This window comes from Oenanthe melanoleuca, chromosome 1 (assembly GCF_029582105.1).
Source record: "Oenanthe melanoleuca isolate GR-GAL-2019-014 chromosome 1, OMel1.0, whole genome shotgun sequence".
Classification (NCBI taxonomy): Eukaryota; Metazoa; Chordata; class Aves; order Passeriformes; family Muscicapidae; genus Oenanthe; species Oenanthe melanoleuca.
Window position 1 is genome coordinate 16,337,217 of NC_079333.1, and position 24,847 is coordinate 16,362,063.

At 42.8% G+C, this 24,847-nt stretch overlaps 1 protein-coding gene across 1 annotated transcript in view; it reads right to left on the reverse strand.

The window, feature by feature from the left end:
* Positions 1-21,164: 21,164 nt before the first annotated feature.
* Positions 21,165-24,847, reverse strand: part of NECTIN3 (nectin cell adhesion molecule 3) — an 80,524-nt gene continuing 76,841 nt past the window's right edge. Inside the window, exon 8 of the mRNA XM_056483037.1 lies at positions 21,165-22,016. Coding sequence (XP_056339012.1) covers positions 22,005-22,016 — 12 coding nt within the window. The 3' untranslated portion in view covers positions 21,165-22,004. The remainder of the gene's footprint in view (positions 22,017-24,847) is intronic.

The following is a 24,847-nucleotide window of genomic DNA, read 5'->3' on the forward strand; positions in this document are numbered from 1 at the left end:
AGACAGCAATGAAAAATCACCAAGCTTATCACACCTCCTGGAACAAGATGCATCATCTTTGCTTCTATCCCTGGGCTGCCTACAAAATCTGCTTCTTGCAGAAATGTGTGAGTTTTCCTTCAGCTTAGGAAGTTGGAGGGACTTTGGAGATGAAGAGAGTGGAGTTCAGGTCTTGGGTGTCCCAAGCAAGATACATAAGGAATTCTTCCCACAAAGCAGGTACATTATTTGCAAACCAAGTTAGTACTGGAAGACCAATGCCAAGATATTCCCAAAGTCTGCCTGGAACTAAAAACTGTAACTATGATCCCTTGTCTTCATCCCCCAACAAATGCCCCTACAATAGTGACAGTTCAGTGAGCAAACACAGTTAAATTCAGAATAATTTTCAATGTGAAGAGGGAAAGAGAGAACCAAAATCTTCAGTCAGTCCCTAAGAGTGAATTGCTGGAGGTTGAAGGGCCAACAAGGACAAAAAGCTGGGCAGACCAAGCACACCTGTCATTCAACCAGAATGTGCTGCATTCCTTAAGACCTCTTTTATGGAATGGATTAGTTGGTTGCAGAAGTGTGCATCATACACACTCAAATGAAAAAGAGACTTTACAGGAAAATTGGAAACAGGATTAGGGGTCTTAAACACAACGGACTCAGAGGTTTTAATGAACTAGTTGTCTGGTAATGACATAGTTGAATTACAGCAACCCTTACAACCATCTTTATTAGCATTAGGTACTAGCCAGTGGAAATTATCCCACATATATCCAGAGTGGGGAAACATGGAAGAACGAGATCATGAATTGGCAACCAATGCTCTTGGTACAGCTAGTGAAAACATTTCTTTGGCTCTTGGGTGCATATAAATGCAATTGTGGATGCAATCAGTGGCTGCTTCAATTATCAGGGAAGGTGGGGAAAGAACATTTCCCACTGAGTTTTGTAAGATTATTTGGGATAATGCTTCTGACTTGGAAAGAGAACTCCAGTCTTGGTGGGTTTTGGTCAATTCCACACACGACCCTGTAACAAGTGTGCTGACTGCTTTTGTTTTAACTATACACAACACATCAATGAGTGTAATTCCCCCATAGTCACTTTAGGATTGAACCATGAGGGAACTGTGCTGCACCCTTCTGAACACAGGATGTGGGCATGAGAGGTTGAAGGGGAGTGGCAGACTATAAACACAGAGCTATGTGCTACGAGAAAACAGCTGGAAATTTAAATGATGACCAACACATCTGCCTGGATACAGAACAAAGCATTTGTCACTTCAAAACTCATCCAGTTAACCAGACAACCTTGCTTGTCAAGGTTGTGTATGTGCCTCAGAGCAACATGCCCCACTATAATAGTGGCCAAGCTTGTCATAAATAAATCACAATCTAATTTGTGTATTTGTAACTTTGTCAGAATTGAGGGATGCTGTTTCTCCTGTTGGATCCCAGCACACCAAAGCTGGCTGCCAGGGCAGCCTGGCAGGACACCTCTCACAGCCCCAGCCTCTTGGCCTGATGCAATCCCTGAGCAGACACGAAGCTGCAGAACTGAAGGGAAGGGATGCTCTGCCATTTGAAGCTACACAAGTAGACAATCTTGATTAGTGCCTCTGTAACCTCATATTTAATGTTTGCCACACCATCTCTTGCAAGTTATATATTGCCTTGGATTTCAAATCCAAAGGCAAAATGGCAGAAACATCCAGCAATGCTAAATCAGGAAAACAATCATCGCTATGAATCATGAATGACCTCCCATTGACAGGCTGAGGGATGCCAGTAAACAAACCAGCTTTGAATTTATCCATTTCTTGGTAAACACCTTGAATGATCTAACTAGGGTATTTTTGTTTTGGAGTTTTTATCCAAAGCCAAAAATTAGACGTCATATATCATTTGTAGCCAAATGTCTCAGAGAAATGCAAGTGAACTGTATCAACTCAATTTCTCTCGTTCATCACATATGTAATCCCACAAAACAATGAAACTAATTTTTCCAAGGCATCAATGCATGATGCAGATTTACCATGATAGTTTTAGTCCAAGCTTTGTGGACAGAATTCTAAATTAACTATTTCATTAAATTGTACAGCTGATGAACTAGCCAATCTACAGTTCCTTTTCACCATTTTACATTTATTTACTATCACAAGATTTACCAGTTTATGGCAGAGATTTGTTTAGCTGTCTGCAAGCAATTATATTAATTGGAAGCTTCTGTCATAGGCTTTTTCCTCAGAATTTTGCAGATTACAAAAGAGGCTTAAAGATAGCAATCAAACTCCAGACTAGCATGGCTAAGATTACACTTTGTGCTAATGGAATGGAACAAAAACAGCTTGGCACCACCTGCAACAAGGGTATGAAAACAGGCTGCACAAATAGATGGGTTGCTAACTTAACTTTGTTTTTGCCCTAATTAGAAGGATTATACCTTTGTCTTTTCAAAAGTCCAATAGAGAACAGTAGGTTAGTTTTGTTGGTGCTGAAACAAGCTGCTATGTTTCCATGCTGGTGGTTTTAACCCACACAATGCAGTTGAGATTCCATAAGCATTAGTCACCAAAGAAAGGACAGGGGAGAGATAGATGCCTGGAGCCCTTTCTCCTTCCCCAGCCGGTTTCAGAGGATCACTGGTGGGCACAGGAGCCCTTCTGCTGCAGGCTGAGGACATGCAGTGGGGTGTCCCATCTCAGGGGAGCTGCAGCTGGCAGTCAGTCCCCAAGGATGTTCACAGCACCCTGATTCCTGGGCTCTGAGCTGGGAAGGGGCTGTGTTGTCACTGCAGTGCTCTGTTGCTGTGCCTGCTGCAATTTCTGGGACACTCAGTTAGGGATGAATAACCTCTGAACTAGATGAAGGACCACAGGGTGCCAGCTTGGGCACATCTCCAGCTCAGGCAATTACCAGCTGGCATAAGTGTGTACAGGGGAGGAGAGGAAGCTTTCCCAAGGTGAAAAGCAGCACGTCAGTGCTTTCAAGAGCTCCTCACAGAGAAGTCTGTACTTTTTTTTTTTTTTTTTTTTCTGTGATGTGTCGTAAATCCGTGAGTCAGTTCCCAAACGTTTCATGTCAAGGTTATCATTCAATCACAGCCATTGTGAAATGCCCTGTCTCACTTTTCATGCAGCATTTTTCTTCCTTGCTGTTGTTGCCTGAGCACTGCAAGGCACCCTTACAATGCAGGAATGGTGTAACTTCCCCATCTCCCACTGCACAGAAATAATTTTGCCTGCCCTCATCCCCATGCTTGGTGCTCATTCAAGATGTTCCATTTTTGGGCAGGGAGTACTGCAGAGGTGGTGGCAATGCACAGTGCTGTAGTTAGGAGGGAAGCAATACAGGCAGGAGGAACTAACCCCTCCTAGACAATTATCTGGGCATCACAACCTCTAGTGCCTTCTTAGATGGCACTTGAAAACTAAATAAGAGAACTGTGGGAAGAAAACAGGGTGACACATTCTTTCCATCTTCCCTGAGGTACATTTTACCCTTCAGCCTATACCTCAAAAATGCTCTTACTTGGACAGAAATGCCACAAATAAACCTCCTGAAGCCCAAATCTATCTGCATTGTGAGGCAGGGCACCTGTTTGGGTCAGCCTGGCCCCTGTGGCTTATGAAAAGGTCTGTGCACAGGGTCCTCTCACCACTTTTGTTTTGCCTCTGGGTAACTGAGCCTGTTACCTGCTTGCAATAATGCAGGAGTAGGTGTGCAAACCATCCAACACCTCTTTAGCAAGAGAACAGGCTGACCTGCTGCATTTTCCCTAAGGACAGGCAGCACAGGGATTCCCACCTCATCCTGGGATCAGCTGGGAGGCATTTTCACCATCACAGTTCAGGGTCCAGGCCTTAAACACACTTTAAAGGAGGAAGGTAAGGAACAGTGCAGCATCCACATCTGCACTGCCCTGTAATCCAGCTGCTGCATGAGTGTGTGTTTGGGAATGGAGCCCGGCACCTCCATAGGGAGCTGGTATTTTGGGATAGAGCTCCCAAAGGAAAAGGCAAAGGGCAGACATGCCAGCCCACCTGTTCAATCCAAACTGCTTTTTCTCAGAAAGCTGACTGCCATGGAATTCTCACCCTAAATCAGCAGGAAGATAACTGAGTTGATTAGGCACTTACACACACTGAGGGTGAATACTAATTTCTGGCTTAATGCATCCTCCCTGTACTACTGAAATGTCTTTGCTCCTCTGTCTTTTATAGGTGAATATTGTAATGATGGAAAGCTCTACCACCAGCACTTTTCCTTCAGTAGACCTCAAAATATTTGATCAAAATAGGTTAGTTCCAGTGTTCTTGTTTTAAGCGTAAGGGAACAGGCAGAAGGAAGGGATTACATCCCAGTCTGCAGATCAGGAAAGAGGGCTCTGGGTCACTCAGCTCTGCCCAGCACTGCCTCAGCCCCTGGGAACAGACCCTTCTGTCTGTCCATCCATCTCCCTGTCTGTCCTGCTGGGCTGGGGCTGCCCCAAGGGCTACAGGGAGTCCTTTCCAAGGCTCCCACCAACCTCTCCTATCAGCAGCAGCCCACAGCTGAAAAGCCAAATATCAGTCCTTGGAAGCAGTATCTTCAAAAAGATAGAGAGAACAGATGTCCATGTGTTACAGTGCTAATATAAATATCAAATCCATTGCTTCTGTTGCCAGGCATTCTGATTGTGACTTCAGTTTCCCCACAAAGAGAGTGCAGAAGCAAGACACAGATGGGGAAATATTAGTTAAACCATAAAAAAGAATAAAGAAGTTATTGCTTTTTTTTATTTTTTTTTAATTTTTTTTTTGTTTTGTTTTTGTTTTTGTTTTTCTGTAAAAGAAAAAAGAAAACAGCATTTCTAGGAAAAGGAAATGTAGCTCCAAGCTAAGTGGTTAATTTTTTTTTCCAATTCAAATGGACTGGCGGATCAGATTGGTCATTAGGATTTTAAAGGAAGCAAAGTCAAGGCAGCAATCCTTTTGCAAGGGTAATTACCTTTAAGAAAAATCAATACGTACCTTTACATTTATTAAATAGGAGGCAAATTCTCCAATAAGGGTTAAAATCTGTTCCTGCTTTTCTAGAAATATATATAACATTGCAGAATCACTCTGATGAAATCTAAAAAAAGATTGATTTGTTTTTATTCCAATCCAAGTGAAGTGAGCTATTTTCCAAGAGTGCTTAAGAGTAAACACAGGATTTTACCTGGTATTTTCTAAAACTGATTTTTTTTTAAACCTGACAATAAGTTCCCCAAAAAATGCAGTCTTCAAGGTAATCTATGCATTGTTAATCTTCTGAAAACATATACAGTCACATATAAAAGGTTTAAAGGTACACCCTACAGTGCTAGTAATAACAAAAATCTTCTCTAGTCTAGAGAAAAGAATTGGATGGTCATATGCAAAGATCAAACCATAAGAGGGACTGAGACACAAGTTCTAAAGGAAAAGATAAACTGGGAAAGCAGCATTTTCTTTTTTCACTGTCACAAAAGCAGCTTTGGTAAGTATGATCAAGGCTGCTGTTTTTTACATGCTACCAACTAATTGCAGGACCCAGACCTTTAGTTCTGCTGCTTGTACATGGAAAAAGTACATTTTGCAGTTTCTGCTACCCTTCACCTCCCAGGAGAAGAAATTCCCAGCAAAACAAAGGAATTTTAAAGTTACATGACTGCAGCCTCAAACAACATTTTGAATCAATAAAACCAACAGTGAAATAAAAGGCTAGGAGTGTAAATAGAGAAGAGGAAAAATTAGGACCTAAAAGAAAATAAAATTAATGTCAGCAGATGCATCAGTGGAAGAAATTTGTCAACAAGAGGCAGTGAGTACAAACTGAAATGGAGGAGATTATGCTTGAAAAGAAAGAATAAAATCCCTTCCAGAGGAACCTTCCAACCTCAGCCTTCTGGTGTGATTCTGTCCAGTGGCAATCCCTGTCCATGGGGCAGCCCTTGCTGCAGGCTGCCTGCCTTAGTCCAGCCTGCCCCAAACCAGAGGCAGCTCCAGCTGCTTCCAAGGCTCATTTGAGCTGCACTCACTCCACCCACCCCTCGAGAAGGCAGAGGGGAAAGTAATCTTTTCCCTCTCAGATTGTTTAGTAAGGTCCTAGGCTGACTGCCAAAACCCTTAATTTTTTTTCTGAGAGCAAACCAAAGAGCTTTGTAACACTAACCCTTCCCTGGTTATTGTCTGGGGCCATAAAGTCATCCATGGGATGTTAAGTTTATGCACTAAGCCTTTGTGTCTGCTCTGTGAGGTTGCCCAGGAGGTGATTTACTACCACAAAACGTGACAGTGTTAAAGGCTTTTTACATCACTCCTTAAAAACTTAGCTGGGGATAAAATAGACCACAGGAGTCAAGAAGCAATTAGTCTTTTTCTGCTGACTTGAGCTAGTTCAGGAACATTGTCTAACTTGCCATGTTTTCCTTTTTACAAGAATTAAAAAAAAAAAAAAAAAAAAAAAAAAAGAAATAAGTGAAAGGAATCAATCTAAAGGTGAATATAGACCCTGTACACCAAGTTGATTTGACTGTTAAAGATCAGACAGCAGCAGAACATTTTGTATGTAGATTTGCTTCAAAAACTGCACTCTATCTAAACATGTCCCTGATAACCTAGAGAAATCAACTGATAAGATTGACTGTCTCAGTGGGAAAAAATAATGAAAAGAAAACAAAATGTACCTCTTCTAATAATTGAATATTGAAGCCTACAAAGTCATGCAAGGTGTCTCTTGTCAGATATCTGGAAAAGAAAATTTTGCTCCTTTAAATCTTGTTCCCTTTTTCTGAAAAATAATTTAATGGGTGTGATTTCAAAACATACATTAATGGTCTAACTGGAAATTTATTTCTACAAGAATGAATTAGCAGCAGAAAGGCAACTCAAGAGATTTTAAGGGTAGGAGCTGAAGGCAATGACAGCCCAGCATGTACTTGTGAATGGGAGCAGGAGAAATCAAAGGCTTTGCCTTCTGCTTCGTGGCTTGATTGACTTGGCAATTACACAGGCCATTGCTCTGATCTGCTACAAACTTTCTCTCACAGCATCCAGTCTCATTTTTTAAGGGCTTACGTTCCTGATCAGATTTCTTTTTCATTAAGTACCCCTTTTCATCAAGGAATGCTTGACATACAGTAGAGCAAGGTAGAAGCAAAGAAAGAGAAATTATGTAGGAGCAAATTATAAGTGTCCAAGAACAAATTGGCAGTATTTGTTCAGGTGGAAGAAAATCATATTAAACACTTGCTGTGTTCCAGAGCATTACAGGAGGGCACATTGCTGTGTTTTACTGAGGTATTGCACCATTTTTAAAATCAAAACCATTGTCTCTTCATTGCTCACAAACCCAACAGCCACACAAAGGCCACTGCTTTGGATTTAAAAGCCAGTGAAACATTTCCACTTGCTCTATACATAGCCTGGTCTTGCCATCCCTTGGATCATATGGCTCCTTTCATGCTACAGCTTTTGTACAGAACTTGGAGGTCACATATTAAATGACTATGCTGCAAGGAAAAAAAAAGACAAAGGCTTTAGCAGCCCAGGTTTTAAAAACTGAGGAGTGTAAAAATAGATTTTTATTTCCCTAGTATCAGTAAGGAAAAACTTGTTTCTGAGATTCTCCAGTAAGAATTTGCCACAGAAATTCTCCAACATTCCGTGATTGTCTACAAAGGAGCACACATTTATTAATCAATCATACTCCTTCACAGACAGTGAGTGCCAAAGGCTGACGTGCCCATTGACAAATGAAACAACAGCAGCCCCAGGAATAGAGAACTTTCATTTTCCCTTGTGGACCACGTTGAAGCAATTAGACACTAATGCTTTCTAATGGTACCCACAATCTATATGCTGCTCTTGCTTGCTTTGACAGTTTGGGACAGGCAGAGCTGAATTTTTTTCCTCATTGAATGAATAAGGAAGGTTTTAACTTCTATGAATGAGATGCATACTCTTGTTTTAAAGAATAGAATAGTATTTAAATTCTGTTCTCAGGCAGAAAAAAAACTAGATACTACACTTTTCCAAGTTCACCAAGAAGTGAGGAAAGATGCTTCTCCTTTCTAATGAAGTGAAAGAAAATACTTTGAGCAGTTCATTAGTTAGACCAGGGGTCTCTGTGTCCTAATTAGCCATTGGCTGCATCAGTCTGGACATGGTTTTTGAGGCCAGAGCCAGAGTGTCCTGCTGCCAGCTGCTGCCAGATACAGGGTGACCTCTCCAGCCTCTGGAGCACTCACACAGAATCAGTGAGGGCAGGGGAGGGCTGAACTACAGACAAGGCTTAGTCTGCAGTCCCCCATGTCCTTCTTTGTATTCTGTCTGCTTTGTTAGCCACCACACAAGACAAGCAAGATGGGCAAGAAGAGGGAAGATCCTTGATCCTTGGTTGGAACAAAACCACCACAATCACATGTCCCAAGCCAGAGACAGCCCCTGCTGACCAAAGGCTGTGACAGTCTGCTCTTGCCTGAGAAGGGCTGAGACTGGCAGGGACACAGGGATGAGCACACAGCTCCTGAGAGCCTCCCTGAGCCCTGGCCTCCATCTCCAGTCCCTCTGGCTCAGGTGCCCTCACCCCCAGTTGTGCCCAGCCATGGCTGCAGCAGCATCAGCCTTTGGCACCTCTCCCTCCCTGTGCTTTTTTATCCATAACTGTTTCCTGGAGCTGGCTTCTCAAGATCATGGTGTTTTAGGCAGCATCAGGGGAGAAGCAGAGGAAGAGCTAGCATCAGAAAAAAAGAGGCAAACATAGGAGGCAGATGTGGGGTAACAGTTCCCACTAAAATCTCATGGTCTTGTAATTCTTTCTGTTTGACTGCTTTGGGAAGACCACCCATTCCATTGCCATGTAGGATCATGTAGGATCATATAGGATCCATTGCCCATGTGGGATCTCCTTGATGGAGATGACTTATTCCAGCTGAGATGGGCAGCCTAGCCATGGAAAAACACTTTCTGCTGTTACCTGAGCCACTCTTTGTTCTGCTTCCAAAATATTCCCAACTGCCTGCCTGTCACACTCTCCTGCCTTCACCTTCCTCATCCTCCCTACTATTTCTTTTGAATCTGACACCTTGTCTTCCCCTTCTGTGAAGAAGCACAGCCAAATTGCATAAGCCTGTTGCACAAATCCCCCTGCACACACCCCGAGGTGCTGTCATGCTGCCTTGCTCCTGCTATTCTGCTCCTCACCACCCCCATCCACCCCCAGCCCCCAATGTTCTCCAGCTTTCCAAGTCTTCAGGCAAGAGCTATCTTAATATCATTTTCTCCCCCTGGTGTAATGTCAAAGGCCAACTACCTTGCCAGGTTATTAACAGCAATTATTGCAATTACTAATTCACGAAGAATTATTTTGCAACTAAATTAAATATCTAAAGTAAGGGCAAGTACATGTGATGAATATCCAAGAGCTGTCAAATCTCTGCAATTAGTACCTGTTCAGAGCTGAAGGGAAAGCCTCTGAAGCAGCACTGAATCACAGATTTTTAAATTTTTTTAACTATATTTCATTGTGGAGTTGGAGAGAGGATAATTCAAACAAAAATGACAAACTCCAAGGCTTTTAGGTGCACTCATTATCCAAAATTTAAACTTCAAAAAAATTATTGTATATTTACTGACCCCATTAGAAGACAGCAGTCAATTTTCATTTCCCTTTTGGTCAATTTGTGTAAAAAAAATCAAAGAATAAAACCAGATAACTCTGTTGCCACCAAAACTACTTCATTTTTTCCATCTTCTGTTCCCTTCACTGTGTTTAAAGCAAAAAGAAAAGGCTTTCAGCCAAGGCTTCAGTATATTCCTGACCATGAGAGACAAATTTCTTTTATCAGCAATGTGTTGATGAGCAGCATTATTCTATTTCCTCGCTGAGATGGAGTGAAAGGAGTGTATTCTGATGAACTGCATAAAGCCTCTAAACTGGCCAGGCAGTGGGATCAAAACAAGGAGCAGACACGACTCTCCATCTTATGGCATTTGTTCAAAGCCGCACTCTTCCTTTCCTGCACAGAGGGCTTTGTAAAAACCAGTTTCAGAGGTTGGTCTTTGCTGAAGGTGCAGCTTGACAAGGGAATTGTGCAACAAGAAATCTCCGTGGGCAAAGTGATTTGTGCTAAGCAACCTCTTCTGCCCTGTTTGACAGGCATGGAGCTGCAGCAGGTGGGATGGAAATTTCCCACCTGGGATCAGAGACATTTGTTCATCAGACTCCTGTGCCAGCTCAGAGGAAGCTGTGCCAAGGGAAGACACCCTGGGCATCTGACTCTAGCTGCAGTGTTTGTCCCCAGGGCTGCAGGGCTGCATTTCTTTACTCTCCTGTGAGGGCTGTTCCAGCACCACTGCAAGGGTCTGCAAATTAGGCAAATATCTCCTGTTAAAGGTTGTCTCAGTTTTTACCCCCATCCTTCTGAGCTTGAATCTCAAGCTGTGAAAGAGCACTGAAGAGCAGGAGCTGTGAGCCCAGCTTTTAAGTGTGCATTCTTGTTAGTGATCTTTCTAGACAGAAGATAAATCACAGAATATTTCAAGTTAGAAGGCACCCATAAGGATCATTTGATATCTTCATTTGATAGATTCAAATCAAACAGCTGATGCATGCATTGGTGTACAAAATGTTAAGCATGTAATAAAAAAAAACTAAATTATTTTCAGCCTGCAGGGATCACCTCTGGCTAGCCAGTGTTGGCTGGAGTTGGGAAACCAGGAATACCTTAAACCAAAGTATTCAATTAAGAGCAATCCTAAAAGCAAAGCCTTTATAATTAAGATGCTGTAAAAGAAACCCAAATCCTTCAGAGATACCAGAAGAGCTTAGAACTCCAGTGCTGTTTGTCTGCAGTCAGTTCCCAGGAGAGAATTTTCCTTTGGGCATTGTCTGCTCATAAAGGGATATCTGTTCCATCAGAACTTTTTTGCTGTTTGCTGAGCTTTGACAGGCTCATGATGTCCCCCACAGAGTCAAGCCATGTGTAAGAACAAAGCCCATATGGCTGTGTTGCATTGTTCTCCTTCCTCTCATCTCTCTCAACAGATAATATCTGAGCACACATTTGCTAAGATTTTTTTCAGCTATAATCCATCACTAAGCAGAAAGAAACCCTGTAAAATCTGCCACCTCCAGCCTCACTCAAAGTTCCTCAAAGACTTTATTGATACCTGGGCTCTAAAGACATATTTCAGGTCACAGATTTTTATGGAAAACTTGGCCTACTGCATAAATTACTGTATTCCACCTCATGCTTTGCACCTGGTTATTATTCAAGCTGTAGCTTGTTAGCATGAGGATTTCCTACAGGCTTTTATGGCCTGATAAAGCTCCACTATGCATTATGGCCTTCACATTAGAGCTGCATAATTCCATTAATAACAGAACATGGAAGGGCAATTCACTGACAAATGACTGTAATTTAATACACACAATCCACTAACAATGTTTTAAGGGAAAAATACATTATATATAGCAGAGAAATATCATATCATGTTTAAGAAGGGACTAAAGGCAGCAAGGCAGAGATAACAACATCTATTAATTACAGCTATTCCAGTCTCTTTGCTGGCTTGTTTTTAGCATTCATTAATGTAGACTCCACAGCCATGCCACTGCATGCCACTTTTGCTGAGGCTTTGCTGTCTTTATCACTAGCAAACTTTACCAAGGTCCATCCTGAACCTCCTGTGCTGCAAAATATCCTGTCCACCAAGGAAAAAAACCTATATATTGCAATATATTTTTGAGCATTTGAAAATTACTACTGTGTGCCCTGCCAATCTATTCTTTGGGGTGTTTTTGAGTGACCACAAGCTTTCTAGACCTGGCCCTCTCAGTTTTCTCCTCAAAGCTCCCTCTGATTGATCCTTCTCTTCCTGCAAGTGTGATGTTCAAATCTGGATATAGCACCTTTGTTGCAGAGTAAGAAGAGAGATGATCTGCCAGCTAACACCTCTGTAGACAATATTTCTAGTTCCCCTGTTGACTATTGCATCTTCATTGCACTGTTAGTGCAAGTGAAAACACAACAGGGCTGTGCAACCTGAAATCAGATCTTGCACTATAAATTCAATTTAAAATCCCTTAGCCTCACACTTGAAAAGGACTCTCAGTATTTTGGCAAGCTGATTCATTAATTCTCTCTCTTTGTGTTGGAAAGAGATGACTTCCAACAGTGAAGACTTCCAAATGTTTTTCCCACAGGTTGTCATGCTATTGGGATGGAGTTCTAAGATGTAGGTCTGATCTCCTCTCAGCAACTATTTTCAAAGGAAATCCTTGTCTTCAAGGGCATTTCTGATGGAACACACCCCATATCTGCAAGAACCATGACTATTGCTTATTTGGCATCTTTACCTCAAAAAATGAGGTGGGAAAGAGGAGCAGTCACAGAGCTACTGAGCTGAGTGGATTCTCTTTCAACACAACAGTGTTAGTGGAGGAACTGGGCTGCAGATAACCAAACCACCAGAAGAAATCAATCACAAAAAATACACACAGAGCTAAACAGACACCTCACATGGCCCAGCACCTCAGCAAAACACCAGGAAGTATAAAAAGACATCAGAGCTGCTTCCATAAAGAACAATGAAAGCATTTCTGTTTATCAATTCCCTCCCACTCCTAGTTCCAGTTTCCTCGGGTTTCTTGGAGAGTCTGCTGCTAAAATCGAACAGATGACACAGTTTCACTGTGATTACAGTGGCACAGTGTGCCAGTTTTCCCTCTGTCCCCCACTGATGTGCCCAGTAGCTGTCATCTATTGGAATTTAGAGCCAAGGGTCATCCACAAAGTGGAACACACTTCATTTCATGCCTTTCAAAACATCATTAGGACATGATCACTCATCATTTCCAAATAAATCAATCATACCTCCAAGGCTGGAGACTTAATGCCATACTTTATGCTCAAACACCTCCCTCTAAAATAGACCCTCTCCAAAAAACTGTCTGCAGGAGGAATATATATCTATGTCAGACCAGCTTCCAAGAAGTACTAAATTCATTAATTCCTATTAAATTTTCAGTTATTTTTTAATAAGTGTTTCTCCATCATATTAAACACCTTTGCTTTCCTCAAATTCATCAGACAGATCACCATGACCCAAAGCTCTAAGATATAAGCCCCAAAATCATTATGAGAATATGTATTGGCTTTTCACTTTGGAGCAGAGACATGGTTTTTTTGTTTTGTGGTTTTTTATGTTTGTTCCCATCATTCACCTGGGTACAGAGAAATCATTTAATGTCTCCCTACAAATTCTAACAAATCTGTGAATAATTCATGCAGTGGAGGAGACCAAATTACCACCCACCTGCACCTGTGGATGCTGAGGGATTAACAATAATTTATAAACTCACTTTTCTCTTAAATGGCATTCCTGTGGCACCAAACAACACACTTGATCAGCAGCACTGTCAGCTTGGGAAAGAGAAACAGATGCATCACTGGAAGGCAAAAGTTCTTGTCTAGATTGAGGATAATTCATGAGGAGGAGACACTGTAGATCAGCTCACCCCAGACTTGAGGTCAGCACCTCATTTCACAGGGAAGAGCAGCCACAGCTTCAGCCTGGAGCCATCTCTGCATGAGGGGGAAACAGACAGATAAAACCCACAGCCCCTGTTGTGGAGCTCGGTAGAAGGCAAAAGGAAATCAGTATTTTTGTTTTTTTGTTACCAGTCAGTGAAGCAGGTCTGTCTGACCCTCTTCCACACACACTGAACAAGAAAGTACCAGCTCCTGCTGCTGGATCACATCAATTCCCTTGTGCCTGCTTTGTAAGCAAAGAGGAAAATTTTACATTCTAGGAGCCCTCCTGGTTCAAGGAAAGAGCCTGAAGTGCTGTCTTGGTTGTGATGGTGGAGCTCAGGTCTCTCCAGCAAGCAAGAGCATTGCACAGTGCAGAGCTCTGTCACAGCACAGGGGTCTCTGCCAGGTTTTGTACCAACCACTGCTGATTGCCCCAGCAATGCCAATGGAGTGTTTGATCCAGAGGTGCTGCCTTCTGCACATTGAACACACCAGGTTGGCCCCATTCCTCCTGGGGGGACACTGGCATTTCCCATCCTGGGAAAAGTGACCTTCCTGAGGTCTCCCTGCCCTGCCCCAAGCTTAGGGGGTGTCACTGCAGCCAGGAGGGCTCAGCCCTGCACCCACCATCCACCAGAGAGACCTTGGAGTGCTGGACCAGCACACTTTACCTACCTGAGACCTTGGAGCTGCTGGACCAGTCCCTGCTCCTCCATCCCCTCTCCCAGTGTGCTGCAGAGGATACCAAGGGACAGTGCCAGGGACACTGCCTGAAGGCCCTGCTGCCTTCAGCCTGCCCCATGTCCCAGAGAAAAGCCACCAAGGGCCACCACAGACCCTCTGGTGCCTGTGCAAGGGCAGAGCTCAGGCACTCCATGCTCTGCCCCCTGCCCTGCTCAGGAGTGACCACTGGCACCCCTGGCTGAGCCTGCCAGGCCAGCACAGCCCAGGAACCCTCCCAGCTGCTCCTCCTTCCATGCCCTGAGGATCCACAGAGGTTTCTGTGCTATTCCCTGAGCTCACTTGTCTCCCAGCTCGCTGCTGTGCCTCCAGAGCTGCCACCCTTCAGTGGAGGCTGGGAGCATCACTGCTCTGCTTTCTGGCTCCTCTTGCTGAAACATGGGCAATGTTTTCCTGGAGGTTAACAGAAAATTCAGATTAGGATAAATCAAATAATTCTGCAATTTTTCCCTTAAATTTGTTTTGAAAGAAACTTAAATTATTAAACACATGGAAAAAAGCTCTCTTCCTCCTTGTTACCATAAGAGAAAAATTCCTAATTTCAGTTTAATATTTTTTAAAAATGCTAAGATTTTTAGAGAGATATTATACATATATATATATATATATTTAACTGCATGCAGCAAAAATATATCCAAGCATGCAAGTTACGCTCCCAGATTTACCTTTTCCACTTACCCCAAACACATTGTCATTAGTCTGCAGTTGTTTACTTTTGCCATGTTTGGGGGTTGGGAGTTGTTTTTTGTTTGGGTTTTTGTTTGGGGGGGGGTGTTTTGGGGTTTTTTGGTTTCTTGTTTTCAAGGTTTCTACCCTATGTATAAAACACTCCCCAAATTCATGGTGAGATATTGAGAATAAAAGGAATAATTGGTTTCCAAATATTTGCAGGGTAAAAAAAGCAACATTTCACCATCTATAGCCTTAAGTAACAGCCCTCAGTTTCTGTTAGGAGTCTCAGTAAAAGCCAGTCAAGTTCTAAACCATAAAAGTATCTTTTCCAAGAAGTCTAAGGCCTTCTCTTATATCCAGACAACACACCAGGCTTTGATTGCTGATTAGGAATAGTCACAGTATGTAGCTATAAATTATTTGACACATTAATTATTATTTTACTCAGTAATTTCAGGTATCAGCAGAAGGTAAAGACACATGTGTTAGACCTAAATCACCCCAAAAGATCATGGCTACTGGAAGTTATTTACACACTGTGCTTTCATGTGAAAGATGCCTGGTTTGGAGGTGGAATATTTCTCAAGGAGGCCAGAATCCACATGGACAGATTGAGTCTCCTCCACATCTTCTTGCTGCCTTATTACAGTTCTGCATCTAATCAGTCAGCTGGCTTTGCCTAAATTTGTGTCTGGTTCTAGTTGATGCCAACTTCATGTCAATTCCCAATTCTATCACATGGCTGAAATTGCCCATCTGGGGGAAAAGAAACCAACTTAGCAAGACTATCCTAGGAATATCCAGTTCTTCCCCTCCTTGCAAATGAAGCCAATCAGCTGTGAGCTAAACTAAGAGCAGAAATTGGCATGAACTACCAAGCTATCTCAGCTGAACTTTTTTCCCCATCATCATATCCCTGTTTTACCTAATGCAGGAAAATTCTTTCAGACAGCTGTTATTTTTTTTGGCTTCTTTTGTACATCACCAGGAACACCTCCCACTGGGTTTCTCAGGAGATTGCTAAAACAACATAAATAATACAGCACAAGTATTCTATCATTAGTCATAGGGAAGAGGATCATTCTGGCTTTGTCTACTTCTCCCTGTGATTTCTTTCACTGCTTCAGTACAGTCCTTTGTTCTCTGTGAACACACTCATCATTTTTCCATCCTTGTAGTGCCCATGTGACAAGTTATTACACTCAGAGTGTTATTATGGGCAGAAGGGGAAACACCTCTTTGGGAAGCCAGGAATTCTATGTTAGACTAATTAAAATCTTAACAGCCTGAGTAAAACACAACAAACTGTTATTACAGTGCAGTTGCAATGACACTAACCTTCAGAGTCCCAATTACCTAAACACAATGCACAGCCCATGGTGCAAAGATGGCTGTACAGGAGTGTTCCTGGTGCTCTGCTCTACTCTCCCTTACCCTGCCCCTCTGGCTCTGCAGGGTGACACAAGTCAGCCTCGAAGATTAGCTCATGGGGAAGGACAGGGGACCAGGGACGAAGCACTTTGTCAGCATTCCCAGTCCTTTGCTAGAAGGGTGCTCATGATGGGGTTTCTTCCTCTCCTTTGCTGAGGATTGTGCCATCAATGCTTTCTTTCTTCTCCCTCAAGGGCCCCCATTTGAGTAATTTAATACATTTCCTAGGGCAGTTCTAAACTTCAATCTTTCTTCACTGATGGGCAACTTGCTATTACATCCAGATTTGCTATAGGTGAGAAACTCTCTCCATAAATTGAACATCCCTTCCATTTCTTTCCTTTTCTCTTTGTTATGACTATAACTGGCTTTTTCAAGTTCTACAATTTTTTTACCTGAGCATGGTTGGGCTGTCAATAGCCTTAGGGCTTCCAGTATCAATCATCCTTTGCTCCTTCCATTGTCACCCCACTCCTTTGCACCACACCCTCTAATTCTCTGGTGGTCTACTGTCATACCACCTCTGCATAATCCCATGTTAATTTATGCTATGGTAATAAGTGTTAAATTCTAATAACTGCTTCTTATAATTGCCTATATAAAATTAAGCTAATTCCACATGCTTATACAAAATTAAGCAAGAGCAAAACAAATTAGTTAACAGCTTCCTTGTAATTAAAAAATAATAAAGAAATGTTGCTGCTTAACAAAAAAGACCTAAAGCACTAGGATGGCCAAGACAAAATCAGGAAGAGCCTAACAAGAATCAGTCCTGAGGTTACAGAGCTATAATGACCAGGATTTCCCACTCTTCCCAAAGCATCATGACTCAGGTCTCAGTGTCCTGGAGCTCCTGCACAGCTGCAGCCACTGAAAGGTAGAGTGACCTTGCCTGTGTTGCTTCCAGTCCCATACAGGCAATTACATCCCTTCAAAGGCAAAGAAAATTCTTGGGAGGTAACTAAAATAGGATTTAGGAGGAAACACCCCAAATCCAACCACACAGGTGCAGCTATGAATTGATGCAAATGCACCAGGTTCTTTAATTTGCAGCCTTTGCTCCAGATGGTCACTGGGTTTGCTTTGGCTGCCATGAGTATGGATCAGGGACAGAGATCATGAGGTGAGCAGTGGAAAGGTGGAAATCTTGCATCTCCTCCACAGTACTTGGACTAAAAACACCCAGGGCAGGTCAGTCACATGTCTGTGATGCTTTCTCCTGCCTGTGCACCTACTACACCTGCCACTCAGCCAGTCATGCTTTTCATTTCCTGCTGGATGCAAGATCTTTACATTTGTTGATGCATTTATAATTTGTAGTCATTGTGATGAGGTTTCATCCACATTAGTTGTCATCTTGTCATGGCCTCACTTTACACAAGTTTGGCACCAAATTTTAGCCAAAATTGTCATCAATTTTTCATCAAAATTGCTGAAATATGCCATGAGAAAGCAAGCTGCAGCTTTAGGAGGGCACAAAACAAGCCCATGCCACTTGTCACACATCCCCTCAAGGTCCATCTCCAAGCAGCTGGGAGGTGAAGCTGCTGGTCTGCTTTTCCCTCCTGAATACCTGGGCAATCTCTAAAGTCTGGAAAGTACTTGCAGATTTTCTTGTCATTTGGCTTCACTAAGCAGCTTTCACAGAAACTAAATATAGTGGATCTTAATCTAAAAGGCTGTGAAAAAGTCAGTCAAGTCCTGACAGCATAAACCAAATGAAATAATTCTTTTTCAAGTATAATGTAGTTTGGAGAAGCAGATGTTACCACCTTCTGGCAGAGAAAAAAAAAGCCACTTTTCCAGGCAAAACAGTGCCTTAATACATATTGAAGAGCCTGCACAGTGGAATACTTGTTGAAATCCAGAAAAACCCAATGTGTGAAAGCAAGTAATTGCCTACAGCTCTTTTGAGAGGTAGAAGAAAAGAAGAAAGCCACTGAAGAACATACCCTTCTATGCTCAGCAGTGTCTGCAGTGCTACATCCTCATTATGCCAGGCACCATGCAGAGAGCAGCTTGTACAAGACTGAAGACTGTGAGGAGATCTTCTGCTGTTACATATATTCACAAAACCAGGATGATTGCTCTGCTTTGAGCTAAACCTATTCACCTTAATCCAATTTATGCTTAAATAAAGCTGTCCTCATTCAAGCTTCCATGTCTCACAATCCAACTGTATTTTCATAGAATTATTGAGGTGGGAATGAGACTCTTGAGCTCCTTTAGTTCAGCCTTGCTCAGGGAAGGTCAGCTGGAGTGGGTTGCAAAGGACTGCATCCAGCCAGACTTTGAATTTCTCCAAGATGTCTCTGGACCACACACACAGCAAAACAGTGGTTTCTGAAGAAATTTTGTGTTGCATTTGTGCCCAATTCTTCTTGTCCTGCCACAAAGTACTATTGAGGATAGTCTGCCTCTGTTTTCTTCACCCCGTCAGAAACTTATACGCATTGATGAGATCTTCCCAAGCTTTGTCTTCTGGCTGATAGGTCAAAAAGCTCTTTCACAGCCTTTTCTCATGTGGAAAAAGCTCTGACCCCTCAGTTGTCTCTGTGGCTTTTATCTGGACTCTCTCCAGTATGTCCCTGTCTCTTCTATTGGTCTAGCACTGGACACCTCTCTCCAGATGCAGCTTTGTCAGTGCTGGCAGAGGGGAGCACCCTGCTGTCCCCCTGCACTCCCAGATCCTTGTCTGTGATCTGAGCCCATGAACTCACCAGGGTGCAGGACAGGGACTCCTCATTTCTTGCAGAGATCACCCATGTCCAGAGGATGTGGCAGTGTCACACTGAGATGATGGCACAAGAAGGCTGGACTATAAAGCACTGGCTTTCATTCATTGTCCTTGAGATACTTGGTGCAATTTACTTTCCTCCAAAGAGTGGCAGGGAGCAGTTGGAAATTGTTTCAACTAAAACTGGCTGATCCTCTCTTAAAACACTGTTCCCATGATCTTCTGTATAAACTACACTTTCCAGGGAGCCAGAGAACACCTGGCTGTCCACATGCCTGGTTTACATGCACTAATGTGAGGTCTTGATCCAGAAGCTGAGAAAATGCCTTGAACTTGCCAACAGCGATTGAAACCACCTACAATCTCAACCTGGGAACCCTCAAAAGCTGCATTTAAGCAAAAAAACTTCCTTAGTTGGTATGGCATTATGCCCACACTGTGTTTATTTCCTGTGCTTCAGACTCAGAAGCAGCACCAGGCTGAAAACATCCATTGCTGACAAAGGACAAAAAGCAGGATTAGTCACATTTGAGCATCTGCTTCCGTCCCTTCTTAAACCTGGAGAGCCTTTGAGTACTTACCGAGTTGTTTCTCCTTTCATTTTTATACAAGTCCTAGCTGATTCACTGAGGTGACAGAGGAAAATAATGAGGGAAGCACACATCTTGCAACACTGAAACAGACATATTAGTGTAAACAGCCCAGCTGGAAAACGCAAACAACAGAAACATTATGAAACAGTTTGATCTTCAGTTTCCAGTTGAGCTGTGTGGATCCTCCCACACACTCACAGCACTCACCCTCCAGGACTGCTTGGAGCTAATTTGCAATCCACCACATGCCAGGAGGGCCTGAGTCCTTGCTGCATGACCCCTGCACACAAAACTCAACAGCAACCCTTTTTTTTTCATTTTATCCAAGAGAAAATTCTGTGCTTTTTCTGGTTGTGCTGAGCCAGAGACAAACAAGGTGGAGCATCTTAGAGTGGCTTCCTGCTAATGAGCCAACATTTCCAAAGTGGGCTCAGGCAGATGCAGCTATAAAAGTACTGTAATTCCAATTCATTGGCCTCTAGTAGAAATGAAGCAATGAATAAGACAGCTGCTTAAGAGTGATCCAAGAAAGAAAATTATGATTAACATTTGTCTTATTGCCTTAATATCTTCCTTTTTTCATTATATGAAAAGGCAACATGTGATCAATGTAGCATTCAAAGAAAATATTTCATTACTCATTTTTCTTCAATCTACAAAGCTAAATATCATCTACATCAAACAAATGTGTTCCTGACCTACTGAGGCATGTTTCCTCTCCCTTCAGTATAGCTCTAGTGTTGAAATGATCACACTTTCCACACCCAAACCCTTCAAACTTTTAACTCCATATGACATCCAAAGCAATTCCTGCATGATCTAAGCTGAATTTGTAAAATTTGCCATCACTCCTCATCCCCCTCATATAGCACAGTCTTTTGATCAATGTGCCATGGAATAACTGCAATAACCCATGCACCCACTTGGCACACAGCCAGGGGGCTGAGCAGGAAACCTCCCACTGCCTGAGTGCCCGGGGATGTGCCTCACCTGCAGGCTGGGAGCATTCAGCAATCTGTCAGTACATCAGCCATGCCCTGTCCTGGGCCACAGGCTCTTCAGGGAATTAGCTCTGCCTTTCAGGAGCACCAGCACCCTGAGCCCTGCAGCCACACAAGCCAGGCTCCTGTGCAGCAGCCAGTGCACAGACACACTCCTTCTGGAGAACAGGCTCACTCCAGCCTTCTATTCATCTGGCATCCTACCCAAATTCTTCAGCTACAGCTGAGGGAAGAAAAGCACAGAAACTCTCCAGCAGAAATGGAGGCTGGAATTCAGGCAAGTCCCATTCTCTAAATGAAGCAGAGAGGGATGCAATCCTTTCTTCTAAAATAATAGTTGTTCCCTCAAACACTTATTTTGGCTTATTTTCTTAAGGCAGAGAGGCTTCTGCCTGCACACAGTCTGAGCCCCTGCTAGATAATCTGAGTTAACACGCTCACAACAAAGCCTTTTCTGCAGCCACATATTTATTTCCCTTACACCCATATAAGCAAAAATGTGAGGCCACTATTTGGAAACAATTTTAATTTCCAAGACAGTTTCAGATATAAAGTCTAAAAAAGAACATTATCATATTTTACCAAGTGTTTTAATATTTTCTCTCCTGCACTGGCATCACCTGGATCCACACAAGCCCTTCACTTAAATTATCAGTAGGGAAAGCAAAGTGAATAACAGATGCAGCATTTTTACATATACAGATTCCCCTAATGTTTGGACAGGTTGGTAAATACTTGTTTTGCTAGAGGAAGCTGTGTGTTTCCATGTTCCAGCCTCTCACACCCACAAATATGCCATTATCACCAGTCAGAGTCTTTCCAGGTCTCCCTCTCCTCCATATTTAACATGGACCAGCAGTTCACCTGCTTCTCTGCTTTTAACCAGGTTACTTTTGGGTTTTTGCTCTTCCAGGCTTCTTGTTTGAATTTTTTTGCAGCTGCCACTCCTTTATTCTTCTATCCCAGGAGGCTTTTGGGTGTGTGTGGCAGTTCCATCCTCAGACTCCATCACCTGCCTGTGCCCCACGAGGGCTGACTGAGACATCTGCATCCCTGGGCCGTGTCCTCTGCTCCTCTGGAGAGCTGCTGTCCACATGCAGCCCCTTTCTGAACACCCAAACAAAGCCAAAACCAACAAAAGTCCTCCCACAGCCTGCTCAGGGCTCTGCACCACATTTCATGGTATGTGCTCTGAGGCTGAGGTTACCAATCTGATCATCTGCAGCAAAAATTAAACTTCATGTGCAATAAACAGCCTGGGACCAGTGGTTGAATTAGAAGTTTCTCAGTTATTTGTCAGATCAATCCCTGTAAGGAACAACAGGTTTTTAATGACATTTTTGTATTGCAAACAATTTTTATTGTATTCCCCCATGTATTCCAACAGCTGTGCTAGCAGTGCCCTTGGTAATAGGCTTCAGACTCTCCAGTTTGTTTGTATCTGCTATATTTAGGTTTGTTGTTCAAACCTCTTGATCTGCCTATTGGCATGACTCATCAGTTGTTGGCAGCATATTATTATAACTAATCAGCATCTTACAATTAGAGACAATGGCTTCTGAATAGAATTGTTGACTGGAATCCTTTTTGAGCCCGTCAGCAGTGGCCATTAGAGAAAAAGCTTTACCATTTCTAATTTTGTGTTATTGATCCAAAAATGCTAGAGATAAAACACTGCTGGAAAACTTCCTGGAGATTATGTCAATACACACTGAGTATTAATACAATAACTTTTAAGAAGCCAGACACAATGATTCATCCCTTTTAACACATGCCTGGGCTTTGCAATTACCTTTTATGATTTCCTTATCATTATTTGCACCAACTGAAAAGCTTACTTTTCTCCCAAAATATTAATTTTAAGTTTTTACAGGAAAATCTATTCCAGCCTGAGCAACAGTTTTCCAAGCAGTTTCTTCAAGTGCCCAGGTCTGATAGACTTTGCAACCACACAGTCAGCTACAGGTATGAGTTCCATGACTGGCATTTTTGGCAAGTTCCCCTGTGCTGCAATTTTCCCTCGATCCAGCTTCACAACAGAGATCAGTCAATGCAGTCTCTGGGTTTATTGCCTGTGGAGTGTCCCCAGCACAGCCTGTGAGGAGATGGGAGTGACATTCTGCACTGGGGGAAGCTGTGGTGCTTAGGGAGGGCAGCAGCTCCAGCTGTGGGCACGTTCTGGAGGCAGGGTAGCCAGGAGCCCTGCCTCCTCCTAGGGACAGCACACTGCTTTGTGGCTGCTAAGTGCCAGCCAAGAGGCAACATTCCAGCTTCCAGCCCTGTTTATGGGCATGTTTCACCTGTAATTTGGCAAGGCAAGTTGTTATCTGGCACATCAAAAACGTTGCTGACTCCAGGTAGACGCTATTTTAAAATGTTTTTATGCCAGAATATTTTTCCACATTTCCATTTCTACCAGGGAATAATTTAATGCAAAAAAAAAAAAATTTAAATATATCACCCTACTATCTTTCCAGAAGAATTCAAATGGGCATCAAGCCAGCAGATTCACAAACAAATCTTTGTTTGCAAGCCCAGCATACCAGCAGTACCTTCAGAGTGCCAGTGAAGTTTAATTGTTGGCATCATCCTCCCCAGCAAGGCAGGAAACCTTCAAAAAACCCTGTAGAAATTCTGTGAAATCTAATTTTTCAACAGCATTGATTATTAATCATTTTAGCTCACACTCATACAGAATTTGCTGTTTGCCAGCTCACATGGTATTAACTTATCTACAGGCATTCCAGCACCCTGTGATACCCTGACAAGCCAGGGCTACCTGCACACTTCACAAGAGCCTCTGGCTGCAGATCAGCCTCCCCAGGCCAGTGTCCTGAGCACATGAGTTGCAAATGCTGTCAATCACCAGTCATGCTCAAAAGATAGCACAAACCCACCAAGAACAAAGAGCTTGGTGCTTTTTTCTTCCCCCCCACCCCTTCAAAATATGTCATTTAAGCTCTGTTTTCACTCCAGTCCTTGGTGGTGGTACAGAACTCAGCAGGAGGGTGATGAAAAAAGGTGCAGATCCATCCTGGACCTACCCTGCTGCAAAACACAGGAGCACAGATTGTGACACATTGCCCAGGAGATCATCTTCCCAAGGGCCTCACATTCCAGCACCACTCCTGTGAGAGTCTGAACATCTTATTTGAGATACTCAACAGCCTCTGGAACACATCTATACATGATGGAAAATTTGTCCCTCCTTCCCAGGTGTTGAGTTAGGGAAAGGAAACAGGATGGGCATGCTTGATGTGCAGGGAAAATACCTCATGTTAGTCTGCCAAGTGGCAGATTCTAGAACAAACACTTGGGGTTTAAAAGAGCTAATAAAAAAACACCTATTATGACACTGAATGGATCTATTTCAAGTCCTAAAAAAGCAGAAAACTAGTAAGCAGGTTCAGCCTTCAGTCCAAAAATTGTTGGAACAAGCTCACAGTGACAGAACACTGGACAGCAGGACTCACAACAGCAGCATCAGTTTTATCCTGAAAGCCTCTCCTGTTACTCCTTTACCAGAGCTATCAGCCAGATCCCAAGCCATAATTTCAAGTGTGACATCAAGTTGAGGTTTCATATGTCGGATTTTATCTTTCACAGATGCTTCTTCCTTGGCTTTTCTATGCAGCCATCACAAGCACATCATGAGAACAGTGACACACACACAGATTTATCAGCTCCTCAGCCTTTTGCAGGATCCAACACTTCTGCAGTTATTTCCATTCTGATCCCAAACCCATCACTTCTCCACACCACACTTTCCTCTTGTTTTTCTCCTGAGTTCTGAAGGAGATGAGAGGAAGGAAGTTCTTTGGAAGAGGTTTTCCTCTTCCAAAACATCCTCTTTCCAAGGAAGGTTAAACTGGATGTGGCAGCCTGAGCAGTTCCTCAGACTGAACAGTTTCCTTGATGCATACATGACAGCACAGGATTTCAAATGAGCAACTAAGTGCTGGAAGTGAATAAATAATTCAGTAGGAGAGCAAGTGTGCCATTGACTACAATTAATTTTATTATGAAATAAAAATTTCTCAGAGAACACCTCTGGGAGGACAGATTTTCTACCAGCCAGTGATTTGTGCAAGGACTGCACTGTTAACTTGTATTTTAGAGCTGTTGACAAAAGTGGCTCT